This window comes from Podarcis vaucheri (genome assembly GCF_965113315.1).
Source record: "Podarcis vaucheri genome assembly, chromosome: 10".
Classification (NCBI taxonomy): Eukaryota; Metazoa; Chordata; class Lepidosauria; order Squamata; family Lacertidae; genus Podarcis; species Podarcis vaucheri.
In genome coordinates, this window is record NC_138748.1 from 10,218,945 (window position 1) to 10,236,939 (window position 17,995).

The window sequence follows — 17,995 nt, forward strand, 5'->3', positions numbered from 1 at the left end:
CGACTCCACAATTCTCTATGCGCTGGGCTGGGAGCAGGGGTGGGAGAAGTATAAAAAAAGAGGAGCCGATAGCTCAGTGGGTTAGAGCATGTCGCTGATAAAGCCAAGGGGTCTGATTGCCATTTGGGCCACCTGCTTCTTCCTGCCTTGGACTAGATGACCCGGGGGGTTCCCTTCCAAGTGCTCAATTCTGCGACCCAACAGTTCTTTATTTTTTATTTTGTAGGATTTTTATTAAGTTTTTCTATTTTACATTTTAGAATACAGTGGTACCTCGGGTTAAGTACTGAATTCGTTCCGGAGGTCTGTTCTTAGCCTGAAACTGTTCTTAACCTGAAGCACCACTTTAGCTAATGGGGCCTCCTGCTGCTGCTGGAGCCCGATTTCTGTTCTTATCCTGAAGCAAAGTTCTTAACCTGAAGCAATGTTTCTGGGTTAACGGAGTGTGTAACCTGAAACGTATGTAACCCGAGGTACCACTGTATTTTTTTAAACCACCTTAAACCAACGGCTTCCCTTCTTCTCTTTCTCATTTTACATATCACAAATCCCTGCCCATTTTATATACAGTGGTGCCCCGCAAGACGAACGCCTCGCAAGATGAAAAACTCACAAAACGAAAGGTTTTTTCGTTTTCGAGTTGCTTCGCAAGACGAATTTGCCTATGGGCTTGCTTCGCAAAACGAAGCTTGCCCCGCAAGCTCCGGGGATAGCGGGAAGCGCAGCGCGTCTTCCCCGCTGTCCCCGGACCTCTTTTGAAGCAAGGGGTGGCGGGGAGAAGAACGCTTCTCCCTGTTGCCAGCCCCGCAAGCTCCGGGGGCAGAGGGGAAGGCGCAGCGCCTTCCCCTCTCTCCCCGGACCCCTTTTGAACCAAGGGGCGGCAAGAGGGAGAAGCGATCTTCTCCCCTCCGCCCCTTGTTTCAAAAGAGGAGACATTGGGGCGCTTCCCCTCTGTCCCCGGACGGTCTCCATAGGAACGCATTGATTGATTTTCAATGCATTCCTATGGGAAACCGTGCTTCGCAAGACGAAAAACTCGCAAGAAGAAAAAACTTGCGGAACGAATTAATTTCGTCTTGCGAGGCAACACCGTACGTGAAACCATTCAGTGTTGCATCCCTCAAAACTGATCTACACCGTTGAATTTCTCATCTCAGTGCTGCCAGCGGGTTTTTTTAAAAAACGCACACATTTTTTCACCCATGCAAGCATTTTCCGTCCTTCTTTTACACGTGCTGTTCTTCATTTACCTGCTGCACGCTCGCCACCCTCATGTACGAGGCCAGCACCAACAACAGAGGCACGTGGACGCTCTTGCCGACGAGCAAGGGGGGACCTGAGCGAGACCGAAGAGGGAGAGAAAATAAAAATAAGAAAGAAAAGCGAAATAGGAAAATGCCGGGGGGGGGGGAGAGAGAGAGAGGGGAAAAAAGTTATTGCCACGTTACTCAACAGCTCGGAAAGCCAAGCAAGAACAAAACCCCGAAACGCGAAGGCTGCTCTCCGGAGTTTACCGCTGGGCGACGAGGCGAAGGCGAGGAGATCCCTCAGGATCTGGACGAGGGTCTCGATCTGCTTCCCTTCCTGGACATTCTTCAGGCGGACGATGAGCTTCTGGAGAGCCGCTTCCCTCTCCTCCTCCTCCTCGCCGCCCCGGCAGCTCCTGCCGCTCCCCCTCCGCCCGCTGCTCATGTCTCAAACTTTCCCTCAGCGAGAGCAGCTCGGAGGGATCCCCCCTCACGAACCCCGCAGCCCCACGGCAGGCTCCCTCCTGCCCGCTCGGCCGCGACGGAGGAGGCGGAGGAGGAGGGGTGGCGGCGGCAGTGCGCGCCCCATGCCCGTAGATGGCGCTTTCGTCGCGGGCGTTCGCCCCGCCGGCCTCGAGGCGGGGAGGGGAAAAGAGGCGGGAAATCAGCTCGGCCCGCCCGGCGGCTGGGCTTTCCCGAGCCTCGCAAAGGGGAGGGAAGCGGGAGGAGCCGCAGGCGCCGAAAACGAAAGCGAGGGAGCGGGATTTTTGCGGAGGGAAGATGGCTGGGCAACCCCGGGTGAGGGGATGGGGGCGGCGAAGGGCCCCTCGCCCGCGCCAAAAAATGGCGGCTCTCCTGAGGGCAGGAATGGCGACCTCATGGCGGTCTCGAGAAGGCGGCGGTGGCGCGTTCGTGGTTGTGGGAAGGCGGGAGGAAAAGGCGGTTTCGAGGCGCCCAACCGCCTCAGAGTTTTGTCCCCCCCCCCAAATAATAATAATAATATTAGTTTTCTCTTATAACACAGACAAAAACACAAAAGAAAAACGTTACATTTGACACGACATAAAAACTTAATAAAAACACACAAAATAAAAGAAGATTTTTTTCTTATTCCCTGGTGTATTTATATTGCTAAAAGACTTCGCCGACACCCTCCAATCTGGATTTCATCCTATTACATATTTAGCAGTTCCCAATTTCATATTTATAACATCACTTTCTTCTTTCATTGCAAACTTCTTAAGCTGACTTCCAATTGTCATCCATGATAATCTTTATTATTCATCTTTTTCTATCCCTTAGCCTAATCTGTTACTTCTAGGGATTTCCTAATTATATTACAGAATCTCGCTAAATATTCTTTAAATTTCTTCCAGTCTTCTTGTTTCCTCCTCTTTCTGATCGCGGCTTCTTCCAGTCAGGTCAGCCAGCTCCAAAAAGTCCATCTTCATCTGCCATTCCTCTAATGTCGGTATTTCCAATTTTTGGCTAATAAAAGTCTTGCTGCTGTAGTGGCATACAAAAACAGTCTAACAGCCTTCTTGGGCAATTCCGGTCCTGTTATTCCAAGTAGAAAGGCTTCTGGTTTCTTAATAAATGTATTTTTCAACTTTTTAAAAAAATTCATTATAAATCTTTTCCCAGAAGTCTTTCACCTTGGGACACGTCCACCACACATGAAAAAAGTGCCTTCTTTCTCTTTACATTTCCAACATAAGTTATCGTTAGTGTGGTAATGAGTTGACAAAAGCAAGCTGAGGGGAAAATATCCCCGGTCATAGCCGGTATCCCTGCCTTCATTCTTCTTTGTATATTATTATTACTATTATTTTTAATTTCCTTTCCTTCAAAAGGTTGTTGTCTTTTGCGCCAAATTGTCTCTCTCTATCTATCTATCTATATATATATACTTTTCAGATTTATACATTTCATTCATTTTACAATCATTCTAACATTTCAAAGCTTGACTTCCTTCCCCCTCTTTCTGCAGTTCCTTAAATTTATTTTTAAATACCTTCTTCATATCCAAATTCCTTCAATTTGCTCGTTTATTTATCTGCTTTACATATACGCTCTTAATGAAACTACAGGTTGTTACAATAGTCCTGCCAATGTTTTTATCAGTTTGCAATTTATCTGTGAATATTCAATAAACCATTTCCATTCTTTTATAAAAAGTTGGTTATCTTGATTTTTGATTTTTCCAGTAAGTTTCGCCATTTCTGTATATTCCATAAGTTTTTATATCCAGTCTTCCTTTGCTGGGATTTCTTTCCATTTTGTGCCAAATTGTCAGCAAGTGCCTCTTATTATTTATACCCCAGCCATCTGGCTGGCTTTCCCAAGCCACTCTGGGTGGCATACAGCACCTAAAAAATCGTAAAACATTAGACATTAAAAACTCCCCTAAACATTGTTGCCTTCAGATGTCTTCTAAAAATCAGATAGCTGTTTATTTCCTTGACATCTGATGGGAGGGCGTTCCACGGGGCGGGTGCCACCACCGAGAAGGCCCTCTCCCTAGTTCCCTGTAACTTTGCTTCTCGCACAGGGAACTGCCAGAAGGCCCTACCATATCTTCCAACATTTCTCCAGTGAAAATAGGGATTTCCATAATAATCATTTTACTATTTATACCCCATGCATCTTCCAACATATATAAAAACATAATAAAACATTAAAAAAACAAACCCATATACAGGACTCCATATACCCTCCAACATTTCTCCCGTGAAAATAGGGACGTCCTAAGGAGAAGCGGGACGCTCCAGGATCAAATCAGAAACTGGGGCGGCTTCTGTAAATCCAGAACTGTCCCTGAAAAATAGGGACATTTAGAAGGTCTGACATACATCTATCCTGAGTGTTAGATGGATAAATATTTATTTTGCACTTTGATATCAGATTACATATCATTCCACGAGAGAGAGAGTTGCTTGCATTACTCTTTTTCATTTTCTGATGTCGTTATACAAGAACTACCCCAGAAAAGGGACTGAGTTCAGTCTTCAGTGCACAGTGTCTACCCATCTCATAATTTCTTTTTTATGCTTGCTCTAATGTCGGCATATCAGTAGAACAAATACTTCACATTAAACATTCAGCAGTAGCAGATACCAGGAGTTTTCTGGTAAATATATCAGAGGGCTCATGACACAGTAAAATGTGACTCATAGCAATCCTTGTAAACCCATAGCTTGTTCAGCTATTCCCCACCCATGTACAGAATGACATCACCTCCTCTTCCCTACCATCTGCAAATTTTAGTATAAAATTTGTACACACAACTGTTTTAGAGTGGCCAGATGTACTACTGTACAGAGGACAACCCTCTTTTTAAAGATGTTATCGGTTTAAAGGCCTTTCCAGTCCCAGCTTAGGACCAAAAAGAGAGCAGAGGTCTTGAAGTTGCCAATCAAACAAAACCCAGACAGCAGATAGAAATGCAAGATATGTACTTGACTATTTAAATTATAGCATTTATTTCTAAATGTGCATATATGTATGTATGTATGTTAGCAAATGTATGCACATTTTCGGCAAATCTGTGTTCCCCTTGTCCTTTTTTTTTTAAGCAATTGTTGAATACAAATAGGAGGGGATGTGGTTCTGCTCCCCCCCAAAAAAAACCTACCTTCTGCCTTCCTTCAGATAATGGTCTTAATAATAATAATTTTTTTATTTATTTATTTATTTATTTATTTATTTATTTATTTATACCCCCACCCATCTGACTGAGTTTCCCCAGCCTCTCTGGGCGGCTTCCAGCAGAATATTAAAATACAGTGATTCATCAATGTCCCCATTGTGTTGAAAAGGCTGTAGGAATTGTGGTTCCTGTTTCCATGCACAGTGGGCCTGCAATACAGTGCAAAAATTATGGGGAAATGTTATTTTCATTGACAACAGCACAACTGGCTGTTGCTCGTCCCTGGAAAGGCAAATCAGAGCCGCTAATTATCTATGTATGGCTATCAGGGGCATGTCAAAAGGGGATAAGGTGTTTGAGATTTAGTTTCTGTTCTTTTTCATGAGTAAGGGACAACATACTCTCAAAGTCTCTATCTGAAATTTCATGCATATCACAACCCTGCTCCACTGAATTGAAATTTCAGCCTTCACGACATAGGAAAACAGATAAGTAAACAGCTATTTTCATGGAGGAGGGTCAATATATTAACTGATATGCATGAAATTTCATATATAGCTATATAATCCCTACTATAGTAAGATAAGACCTTCGGAGCAGGCATTTTCAAAAAAACGTTTTTTATGAACCGCCCTACTAGGGCAGTAATTGTTCCTTGATAAACTGTCACACACACACCCCCCATGATGGCACCTGGGGCAACCCGCCCCCTTTCCTACGCCCCTGTGCCACCATTCAAATGTACGCATTATGCTGCACTCTAATAACAACATATTCTGAAATGAATTTCACATTTGCACATACAGAGGCCATGTATTTTCCCGCTACTACCCTAGTCTTCTATTTTGCCAGTCACACTTAATTTTACTTTATTTAATTATATGTAATTATGAGAAGTCAAGTTATGCTGGACAATGGGTGCATTCAGGAAAGAAGACAAGGAACACATTATGTAGATGTTACTGAGTTTCTCTGCTTATCCAGAATCGTAGGATAATATTTAAATGCAGTATACCTTTCTCCTGGGCCTTCTAACAGTTACAATGTATTTCAGCACATAACTCTAGTCTCCTGTTCCCAGGGGTTGGTGAACCTACTAATTATACATGGGGCGATTTTTGAAAAGCCTTTGGAAGTTTCAGCTGGTTTAGAACGTGGCATTCAGGCTGCTGACAAAGTCTTGTACATGTGACAAAGTTATGATTTCAGAATCTTTAAGCTGAAATCATTTATGCATACTTTTGTTGTTGTTTAGTCGTTTAGTCGTGTCCGACTCTTCGTGACCCCATGAACCAGAGCACGCCAGGCACTCCTGTCTTCCACTGCCTCCTGCAGTTTGGTCAAACTCATGCTGGTAGTTTCAAGAACACTGTCCAACCATCTTGTCCTCTTGTCGTCCCCTTTTCCTTGTGCCCTCCATCTTTCCCAACATCAGGGTCTTTTCCAGGGAGTCTTCTCTTCTCATGAGGTGGCCAAAGTACTGAAGCCTTAGCTTCAGGATCTGTTCTTCCAGTGAGCACTCAGGGCTGATTTCCTTCAGAATGGATAGGTTTGATCTTCTTGCAGTCCATGGGACTCTCAAGAGTCTCATCCAGCACCATAATTCAAAAGCATCAATTCTTCGGTGATCAGCCTTTTTTATGGTCCAGCTCTCACTTCCATACATCACTACTGGGGGAACCATGGCTTTGACTATACAGACCTTTGTTGGCAAGGTGATGTCTCTGCTTTTTAAGATGCTGTCTAGGTTTGTCATTGCTTTTCCCCAAGAAGCAGGCGTCTTTTAATTTCGTGACTGCTGTCCCCATCTGCAGTGAAAGCCCAAGAAAGTAAAATCTCTCACTGCCTCCATTTCTTCCCCTTCTATTTGCCAGGAGGTGATGGGACCAGTGGCCATGATCTTAGGTTTTTTGATGTTGAGCTTCAGACCATATTTTGCGCTCTGAAGCTCAACATCAAAAAACCTAACATCATTTTGCATTCTCATTTTGTATTTTTATGCTGTGAACCAGCCTGTGATCTTTTGGATGAAGGGTGGGGTATATAAATATCATCATCATCTTCATCATCAGTACGATGCTGAAGTTGGTTACTAGTTCCCAATACCTTATTTGTGGGAAAGTTCAAAACACACGTGAATCAGTGTGTGTGTGTGTGTGTGTGTGTGTGTGCAGGTGTGCATTCTTGTGCATGTCTGTCGAGACATCTGTCTTCAACGACATTGGCTAACCCTCCCATCTTGGTGTCATCTGCAGATTTGATGAGCATCCCCTCAATGCCTTCATCCAAGTCGTTTCTAAAGACATTGAACAACAATGGGTTCAGGACGGAAGCCCGTGGCACTCCACTTATCAATTTCCCCCAAGTTGATGAGGACCCATTAGTGAGCGCTCTTTGGGTTCGGTCAGTCAGCTACCTGCAAATCCATCCAATACTTTCTGCCCTTCATCATCCTCCCCTCCACAAGTGGCCGTGAGATCTTGGGCCTGGGGCAATCTACGTAGAGGAGGGAGAATTTATGGATGAAGTGTGGGGACATTTTGGCAAATTGTAGGGAATGAGGATTGGTAACAGTGCTGGGGATTTGAAGGAGCTATTGCGGGCTGGGTAAAGTGTAATATGTCACAATTTCGTGCTGAAGAAACAACGAGCAAGCTAAGGGGAGTGGGAAACCAGCCAACCAACAGAGTGTCAGAGGTGCACTTGCCTGTAGGCAGAGTCTATAGCCAGTGTCAGGTCCAGTCCTAGGATCGGACAACAAGAGTTCAAGTGGTCAGATGGTCCAGGAGTCAAGGAATCTGATGATCAAGAGGAAGAGATTATACTTGGGAACAGAAAAATTGTTGGCTTATTATTGTATTTTTCTTATGTGAACGAGCTTGCCTGTTAATATTCTGTAATATATTCCTCCATAGACTAGATATTACATAGAATGGTTTGCTTGTTTTTTAACAAAGAGTCTGTATATTATTGACTTTGATCTTAAGACCAATCTATTGGGGAATTCTTAATATGAAAGTTCTGTTTGTTAATGTTATATAATTGCCTCAATGGTCCTAAACATTAAGCTGGGATACTTGGCCACAAGAAAATTGCAATGACATTATTACTTTGCCAGTTTAAAAGAAAATCTCATTCTGTCACTTTGCCCCAGTCCTAAGCACCATTTTGTGTTTGTGTGTTTAGCCCAATCCTAAACATGTCTACTCCTTACTCAGAAGCAGGTGCCCACTAAGTTCAATAGGACTTACTTCCAAGTAAAGGCACAGTCGTCTGGAAAGTTGTCCTGTGCAAGTAATAGAAGCTGTGCAAGAATACAAATGCATACTCCCCAACATATCTCCAATGAAAATAGAGACATCCTATTCCATAATTACAATAATAATTTCATTATTTATACCCCGCCCATCTCACTAGGTTGCCTCAGTCACTCTGGGTGGTTTTCAACATATATAAAAACGTCACTAAACATTAAACAAACTTCCCTATACAGTGGTACCTCTGGTTACAAACTTAATTCGTTCTGGAGGTCTGTTCTAAACCTGAAACCGTTCTTAACCTGAGGTACTTTAGCTAATGGGGTCTCCTGCTGGCGTGCAATTTCTGTTCCCATCCTGGGACAAAGTTCTTAACCCGAGGTACTACTTCCGGGTTAGCAGAGTCTGCACCCCGAGGTGTTTGTAACCAAAGGTACCACTGTACATGGCTGCCTTCAGATGTCCTCTAAAGGTTGAATAGTTACTTATCTCATTGGCTCAGAGGTTAATAATAATAATAATAATAATAATAATAATAATAATAATAATTTATTTATTCCCCGCCCTCCCCAGCCAAGGCCGGGCTCAGGGTGGCTAACAAGCAATAATAAAAACAAGTTGAATGATTACAACTTAAAACAAAATTAAAATACAACATTAAAATATTGAAACATTAAAATATTAAAATGCCTCATTAAAATGCCTCATCGCAGGAGGAGAGGGAAAAGAAAAAGAAAGAGAGGGAGGGAATCAAATTGGCTCCAAGCCAAAGGCCACGCATAATAACTCTGTCTTACAGGCATTGCGGAAAGAAATCAGATCCTGCAGGGCCCTGGTCTCATGAGGCAGAGTGTTCCACCAGGCCGGGGCCAGTGTTGAGAAGGCCCTGGCTCTGGTTGAAGCCAATCTAACTTCCTTAGGTTGCATAACTCCATATACTCCAGCATTCTCCAATGAAAATTGGGACATCCTAAGGAAAAGCGGGACATTCCAGGATCAAATCAGAAACCAGGATGCCTTCTGTAAATCCAGGACTGTCCCTGGAAAGTAGGGACATTTGGAGGGTCTGTAAATGCACTCTTGTGTGGCTCCATTTACTTCTATGGTTCTTATAAAAGACAATTTTATGGGGGAAGGTTTCATTTTATGTATTACAGTGGTACCTTGGGTTACAAACACCTCAGGTTACAAACTCCGCTAACCTGGAAGTACCGTATTTTTCGCCCCATAAGATGCACTTTTACCCCTCCAAAAATGAAGGGGAAATCGGGGTGCGTCTTATGGGGCGAATGCCTGCAAGCCTCGCGCGCCCGGCAGGAGGTCCCACCGGGTGCGCGAGGCTTGGGGCGGCAGCCTGTCGCCCGAAGCACGGGGAGCCCTCGGGAGGGCTCCCCCTGCTTCAGGGGAGTGTCTGCAAGCCTCGCGCACCCGGCAGGAGGTCCCGCCGGGTGCGCGAGGCTTGGGGCGGCAGCAGACTGCTTCCGCGCACCTAGAAGCTTGCGGCACGCTGAGCTCAGCACGCCCCAAGCTTCTAGGTGCGCGCGAGCAGTCCGCTGCCGCCCCAAGCCTCGCGCACCCGGTGGGACCTCCTGCCGGGTGCGCGAGGCTTGGGGCGGCAGCGGACTGCTTCCACGCACCTAGAAGCTTGGGGCGTGCTGAGCTCAGCACGCCCCAAGCTCCTGGTGTAGCGCAGCGATCCGCTTGCCCTGGGAGAGCCCCGCGGCTCTCCCAAGGCTAGCGGACTGCTTGTCGGCACGCAGAAGCTTGGGGCGCGCTTGTTGTAATTGCAGAGTCCTGTGCACAACGGAATGATGAGCAGTACGTGCCACATGCTTAATGTTGCTTTATTTTCAGTTCAATGTTGAGAAATTACAAACATGCATCTTGCCTCTGCGGGAGCAGAGAAGCAACCGTCCTTCTCCTCGGAATGAAGAACACCGAGAGAAAGTGAAAAACAGGAAACCAGTGTACGTCACATCCAGCTTCCCATTCCCGTGGGAAAACCCAACAGTACTCTGACTGTGGAATGTAAACATTGTCTTGTGACAAGCACTTCGCTGCACAGTGAAGAGAGCAGAAACCAACATCCTCCCCCTTTCTGTGAACATCACTGGGCAGCGTGTTCGTACAATATCAGTACAAACCCAACTTCTGTACATAGGTACAGTGTTGATCCCTTGATACAATCTTGGACAATACATCAGCAGGAATTTCATTACCTGGCATATAGGACACCGTTACGAGTCCCTTCTGAATATGTTCCCTAGCATGTTGCACCTTCAATTGCAAGTGCTTCGTGCTTTGCTTACAACCTTCCGAATTCAGCAAAGCCAAACATGCTTTGTTGTCCTGGTAAACCTGGATTGGACATTTGACAGGAATTTTCATGTCTTTGCACAATTGTAACAACCATTCACAATCCATGAGTGAAAATGACAGTGCATTCAATTCAGCTTCACAAGTACTTTGGCTAATTGTTGTTTGCTTCTTGCATGACCAATCAAATAGACCCTGATTGTACATGTAGCAAACTCCAGACGTACTTTTCCTGTCTGTAGTGTCACTTCCAAAACTTGCATCTGCAAAAATCTCAAGACCACCAGACTTCTGATTGTTAAATCTCAGTCTGTAATGCATAGTGCCTTTCAAATAGCGTGCTATGCGTTTCAGAGCTTTTCAATCCTTAACAGTAGGATTGTTAACTTGTCTGCTTAGCAAATTACAGCTAACAGCAATGTCAGGTCTTGAACATCTGGCAATGAAGTTTAGCTTGCCTAGCACACTTCTGTACAGTGTAGTGTCAGAAAATGCTTCTTCAGTGTCATCTACCTGATAACCTGTTGTCATCGGTGTGTCTACAGGGTTAGCATCCATCAGGTTCAGTTTGCTTAACACATCAGCAGTTTTCCGTGACTGGTGTACTAGAATGTTACCACTTTGATCTTTCTCTATTTCCAGAGATAGGTAGTTGTTTACCTCACCAAGATCTTTCATGTCAAAGTGCTCTTTCAGTTGAGCTAGGGCGTTATTGTACATTGTGACATCTTTCCAAAAGAATAAAATATCATCAACATAAAACAAACAATACAGCTTCTTTTGCCCCTCCTCTTTGACAAATACACATGGATCAGCTTTCCCTTGTTGAAAACCTAGAGAAAACAATGCTTCAGTGAGTTTTGTGTGCCAACACCGTGCACTTTGTTTGAGACCATAAAGAGACTTCTTCAGAGCACAAACAAATCCCTGTTTTACCTGTACGCCATCAGGTGGAAGCATATAAAGTGATTCACCTAGAGATCCGTACAAAAATGCTGTATTTACATCGTGGTGACTAATGTGTAGATTCTCCTCTGCAGCTAGCTTGAGCATAAGCCTAATGCTCTCATATCTTACTGTGGGTGAGTAGGTCTCGTGATAGTCTTCACCTGGTACCTGTGCAAAACCTCTGGCTACCAATCTGGCTTTGTGTCTGACTATCTTGCCATTTTGATCAGTCTTCGCTTTGAAGACCCATTTGCTTCCAAGCAGTTTCATTCCTGGAACTACTGGAACTAGCTCCCAAGTTTTGTTCTTTTCTAAGGAATCAAGCTCAGCCTTCATGGCGTTTAACCATGGCTCAGCTTCCTTAGAATCCAAATCCTGGATTTCTTGGAAACTTGAAGGTTCAAATACCTTCTTGGAGCTTTTAACAGCTGCTACTGCTGTTTTAGCAAATTCATCAGCAAATCTCTTTGGAGGTCTGCCTTTTGTGGCTCTTTGTGACCTGCGAATTAGCCTTTGGTCTTCAACACTTTCCTCTTCCTTCTTAGGAGAAAAGTGGCCTATTGTGAACAATGGTTCTTCCAATTCCTGATCAGAGCTTTCAGAGGGTCGCATAGAGGCTTTCGCACTCTTGAAATCTTCTGAATTATCCGATTCAGTTTCAGACTCAGAATCAGAACCTTCATCAGTGGGTGTGGGTTGTTGTTGCTTATCCTCAGTCTCATCACTGTCATCAGGATAACATTGGAAAATTCCCACATTCTCCCCCCACTTGGCATTGTACTCAACACTTCTTGTGAGCTTAATTGTCTTAGAGTCAGTCATCATTATTCTGTAAGAACCTTTCTGATATCCTAGAAAGATACCATGCAATCCACGCTTGCCTAATTTGGAGCTTTGTGGTGAGTGAACCCACATGTCAGAACCAAAAATTTTCATGTGTTTGATGTACGGTTTCTTGCCAAACATCTTCTCATAGGGGGTACAACCAATCACTGAAGATAACCTGCGATTGTAACTGTAAACAAAACACGAGAGAGATTCGGCCCAATAACTCTCTGGAAGATTGGCATCATGCAGCAAGGTTTTTAACCCTTGAAGCAATGTCTGATTTGCCCTTTCGCAAAGTCCATTCTGCCATGGCGAGCGAGGACTGGACAAATCGTGTTGAATTCCTTTCTCAGTCAGAAAAGCTTCAAACTGCTGAGAAGTGAATTCTCCCCCGCGATCAGTGAAAAGAGTTTTTATCTTCTTACCATGCACATTTTCCAACCAAGCACAGAATTCCTTGAATCTTTGAAAAGCCTCTGATTTCTGCTTGAGATTGTACGCATAAATATACCTGGAAAATGCATCAATGAGAACCATGAAGTACCTATTGCCACCCAAAGAGGGCGATAGTGGACCAACTAAATCAGCATGAACAATCTGGTATGGTTCTGTAGCTTGCCTACTAGACACCTTACCTTTCGCAGCCATTTTCACCTTGTTTGCTGCGCATGCCTTGCACTTCATGTGGTACCTGCAGGGTTTAATAGTCATACCTTCAACCAAGGCAGGCATTTTAGAAACCGCCTCAAAATGCAAATGACCAAATTTTCGGTGAAAATCGTGAATACATCCTGCATGCAAACTTTTGTTAGAACCTGCAATGCAACAAGTCTCATTCTGCACAACATCATCATAATACAAAACAAACAAACGATCAACATTTTCAGCATGCAATACATAATCGTCTTTCTTTGTGATGGTGCATTTCTTGTTCTTGAAGGAAACGTCAATGTTCCGTTCATTCAGCTGCATCACGCTGAGAAGATTGTGTGTGGCATCTGGAACATACAGTACATCCTGTATCTCTAAGTCCAAACTGTGAAGTACAACAGTTCCGTAGCCTTGACTGGGGATCGTGTGGTCATCCGCCTGGTGAATCGCACCTTCCTGTGGTGTAAAAGACACGAACAGTCGCTTATCGTTGCACATGTGGTGGGTAGCTGCTGAATCAACGACGAAGAAAGATCTAGACGTCTTCTGGACCTTTGCAACCTTTGGAGTGAAGCGTGAGACCATTGCCTTGTGCTGTGTTGTCCTGGACACCGGACCTTTGCCTTTGCTTTGGCCTTTTCCACGCGATGAACTTCCACTGCGCTGCTCTGTCTTGGCCCTGGGATATCTGCATTCCCTCTTCATATGGCCTAGACGTCCACACGAGTAGCATTTCACTGCCTTCAAAGCTTTGGCGCCCTCTGGTGGTTCCACTGCACTCTGGGATGATGTCTGTGAAGACTCCCCCGTACCCATGCAGCTAGCACCCCGGCGATCTGCTTCATTCTGGATCACGGCAGTAACATAGGCTACTGTGAGCTGAGCAGTTGGCTGAACAGCAATCTGAGTGGCAACGGACTCCCAACTTGGACCCAAAGAATGTAGTATCATAAAGGAATACACAGCCTCTGGAAAGTTGAGTCCTCTCTGTTGCAGCTCATGTCTCAGATTCTGCATCTCCATCAGATGTGTACGCACATCTCCACCTTCAGCAAGAGCCATACCATGCAGCTTGGCATAATAGTACATTGAGGAACCAGCTTCTGTCCTCAAGTGAGCCTGTCTTAAAGTGTCCCAAATTTCTCTGGCTGTGGTCTTTCCACGCAACAGACAGAGCTCTTCTGGGGATACTATCAATGTAAGTGTTCCCCGCGCTTTGGAATCCTTAGCTGCCCATTGAGCTGTAATTGGAGCTGGGGGGTTGTCTGTAATAACATTAAACAGACCCTCTTTCCGCAGAATTGCCTCTGCATAGAGTACCCAGTCCGTATAATTTTCCTTATTGAGCTTAGGAATCCCAAAAGCGTCAGCTAGGCTTGCATTAGCCATCTCCGCTGCTTTAAATCAAGCTGCGTCACAGTACAGCAGCTTCCAAAAGCACTTGTAAAAAGCACTTTCGCTTTTGCAGCCTTCAAGCCTGTGAGCTTGTGCCTTATAGCCTTTGCCTGTATCGCGGCAAAACGGCTTCAAAAGTTCAAAGTCCAGCCATAAAACCATAAACTAGAAGCTGGCAGGCTGCCCGGAGCATGAGCACATACCTTCATCAATCAAACTCGACGCGCAGAGCAGATAACGCCGATCCGTTTCTCTGTACCTCTGCTGGCATTCCGACTCAATTGCTGGAGTCTTCATTCTTCAGTTTGATTTCGTCTTTCTGGGCCCATAACCAAAAATGTTGTAATTGCAGAGTCCTGTGCACAACGGAATGATGAGCAGTACGTGCCACATGCTTAATGTTGCTTTATTTTCAGTTCAATGTTGAGAAATTACAAACATGCATCTTGCCTCTGCGGGAGCAGAGAAGCAACCGTCCTTCTCCTCGGAATGAAGAACACCGAGAGAAAGTGAAAAACAGGAAACCAGTGTACGTCACATCCAGCTTCCCATTCCCGTGGGAAAACCCAACAGTACTCTGACTGTGGAATGTAAACATTGTCTTGTGACAAGCACTTCGCTGCACAGTGAAGAGAGCAGAAACCAACAGCGCTGACCTCAGCTCGCCCCAAGCTTCTGGATTAGCGCAGGGGTCCGCTAGCCCTGGGAGAGGCGCCCGGCTCTCCCACGCTAGCGGAGACCTTGCCGGCACGCAGAAGCTTGGGGCGCGCTGAGCTCCGCACGCCCCAAGCTCCTGCTGTAGCGCAGCGCACCTGGGGGGGAAATAAAAATTTTTTCCTTTATTTCCCCCCCAAAAATCTAGGTGCGTCTTATGGGCCGGTGCGTCTTATGGGGCGAAAAATACGGTAGTACCTCGGGTTGCGAAATTTGCCCCATGATGAGAATGGAAATCGTGCGGCGGTGTGGTGGCAGCGTGAGGCCCCATTAGCGAAACGCACCTCAGGTTAAGAACGGTTTCGGGTTAAGAACGGACGTCCGGACCAAATTAAGTTTGTAACCCAAGGTAAAGGTAAAGGGCCCCCTGACCATTAGGTCCAGTCGTGACCAACTCTGGGGTTGCGGTGCTCATCTCGCTTTATTGGCTGAGGGAGCCGGCATACAGCTTCCGGGTCATGTGGCCAGCATGACTAAGCCGCTTCTGGCGAACCAGAGCAGCGTACGGAAACACCGTTTACCTTTCCGCTGGAGCAGTACCTATTTATCTACTTGCACTTTGACGTGCTTTCAAACTGCTAGGTTGGCAGGAGCTGGGACCGAGCAATGGGATCCCCCGTTGCGGGGATTCAAACTGCCAACCTTCTGATCGGCAAGCCCAAGAGGCTCTGTGGTTTAACCCACAGCGCTACCCATGTCCCATTCTTCCGCAGCAGGTCCCAGGGTGGGTTACAGCAATTTAAATTTCAGAATGAAAAACAGTTGAAACAGATTAAAGGTAAAGGTAAAGGTACCCCTGCCCAAACGGGCCAGTCTTGACAGACTCTGGGGTTTGTGCGCCCATCTCACATTTATTGGCCGGGGGCCAGCGCTGTCCGGAGACACTTCCGGGTCACGTGGCCAGCGTGACAACGCTGCTCTGGCGAGCCAGAGCCGCACACGGAACGCCGTTTACCTTCCCGCTGGTAAGCGGTACCTATTTATCTACTTGCCCCCGGGGGTGCTTTCGAACTGCTAGGTTGGCAGGCGCTGGGACCGAGCAGCGGGAGCGCACCCCGCCGCGGGGATTCGAACCGCCGACCTTTCGATCGGCAAGCCCTAGGCGCTGAGGCTTTAGCCCACAGCGCCACCCGCGTCCCTAACTGAAACAGATTACAACCACAGTATTAGGTTGGCCCCTGAAAACACACATCTCAGGTGTCAAAAGCCAGGGTATAGTATGCATGAGATTGCAAAACCTGGGAGCAATGTAACACTTTGGTGACAAAGTGATCTAAATTTAGCAGCATAAAATATGAGATAAGAGGAAATCACCTGCAAAAAATACCTATATGGTCATTTACAATCATCCACTATTTTCCCTGCTTTGGTTTCCTGAAAGGAGCAAAGTACATGATGCATGTAAAGTTCTGGATTATTTCTTTACAATGCAGTTTTAGGCCAAGTCATGAATCTGCTCTTTAAAGACATCTGATTGAGAGAAATCCACCTGCACTTAACAGTTTGGGATTCTTTTTCAGCTGAAAACATGGCTAATGACTGCTTAAATGTGCAAACGTTGTTGCGTAAGCGCCGTCCTCTAATTTCTGAAAAGTGGGACACTTTGCTTCTGTCATTATCACATATTTTATAAGGCTTCCTCCACAAAGAAACTCTTGTCTTCGTTTCACAATTTGCTTCACAATTAGAGGCCATAAACTGTGACTAAATCTATCTGTGACATTTTTCAGATGGTTGATGAAGTGAGTTGTCCAAGCGCTGGAAGAGAAACATGACTTTACAGCACTTAAGCCAATGATTCGTATAAAGATGCTTGTTTAAGTACTTCTTGTGGAATGTTTGGGAAGCAGAAATGCAAGGTTTTATTTTGCTGGGAACAATCCTTGTACTGTACAATGTGCTGCAATTAGGTCACTTCAGCAAGCAAGCACAAATATGTTTGCCCTCAAAAATTAAACCAGGATATATCAGACTGTAGTTTGAACTATGAGTGCTTTTATACTTGATATTTAAAAATTAGATAGGTAAAGGTAAAGGGAGCCCTGACCGTTAGGTCCAGTCGTGGCCGACTCTGGCACTCATCTTGCTTTACTGGCCAAGGGAGCCTGCGTACAGCTTCTGGGTCATGTGGCCAGCATGACTAAGCCAGAGCAGCGCACCAGAGCAGTGCATGGAAACGCCGTTTACCTTCCCGCCGGAGCGGTACCTATTTATCTATTTGCATTTTGACGTGCTTTCGAACTGCTAGGTTGGCAGGAGCAGGGGCCAAGCAACTGGAGCTCACCCCGTTGCGGGGATTCGAACCGCTGACCTTCCGATCGGCAAGCCCAAGAGGCTCTGTGGTTCAGACCACAGTGCCACCCGTGTCCCAAAAAAAAATAGATAGATAGATAGATAGATAGATAGATAGATAGATAGACAGACAGACAGAAAGATAGATAGATGATAGATAGATATAGATATAGTGTGTGTGTGAGAGAGAGAGAGAATAGAATGTGTGTTAGCTGCAAAAGAATTAATTTGGAAAAGGTAATTAAATATATTATCTTTCTTAAAATATATATATAAAAGCTGCTGCTAACTCGGTTCCTCTCTCTTCATTGTGTCTATGAATATGTCTTACTTTAGAGTGACACCTAGTGTTTCATGTGTGCAATATTTTTAATGCGGAATCTATATGTCATGGGTAGGCAAACTAAGGCCCGGGGGCCGGATCTGGCCCAATCGCCTTCTAAATCCGGCCCATGGATGGTCCAGGAACCAGTGTGTTTTTACATGATTAGAATGTGTGCTTTTATTTAAAATGCATCTCTGGGTTATTTGTGGGGCATAGGAATTCGTTCATTTATTTTTCTTCGAAATATAGTCCGGCCCCCTACAAGGTCTGAGAGACAGTGGACCGGCCAAAAGTTTGCTGACACCTGCTATACGTCATGGTGCTTGTCTGTTAATATTGGAACAGAATATATTGAGTTTATATAAGAAAATCC

The 17,995-nt window shown here is 45.2% G+C and overlaps 1 protein-coding gene and 1 long non-coding RNA gene across 2 annotated transcripts in view; one reads left to right on the plus strand and one right to left on the minus strand.

Annotated features, from left to right (window-relative positions):
- Positions 1-2,142, minus strand: part of LRRK2 (leucine rich repeat kinase 2) — an 82,015-nt gene extending 79,873 nt beyond the window's left edge. Inside the window, 5 exon segments of the mRNA XM_082239387.1 lie at positions 1,251-1,336; positions 1,515-1,695; positions 1,698-1,822; positions 1,825-2,007; positions 2,010-2,142. Of these exon segments, the coding sequence (XP_082095513.1) occupies positions 1,251-1,336; positions 1,515-1,695; positions 1,698-1,822; positions 1,825-2,007; positions 2,010-2,127 (693 nt within the window). The 5' untranslated portion in view covers positions 2,128-2,142.
- Positions 1,727-17,995, plus strand: part of LOC309541788 — a 45,293-nt gene continuing 29,024 nt past the window's right edge. Inside the window, exon 1 of the long non-coding RNA XR_014223934.1 lies at positions 1,727-1,823. This is a non-coding gene — a long non-coding RNA (uncharacterized lncRNA). The remainder of the gene's footprint in view (positions 1,824-17,995) is intronic.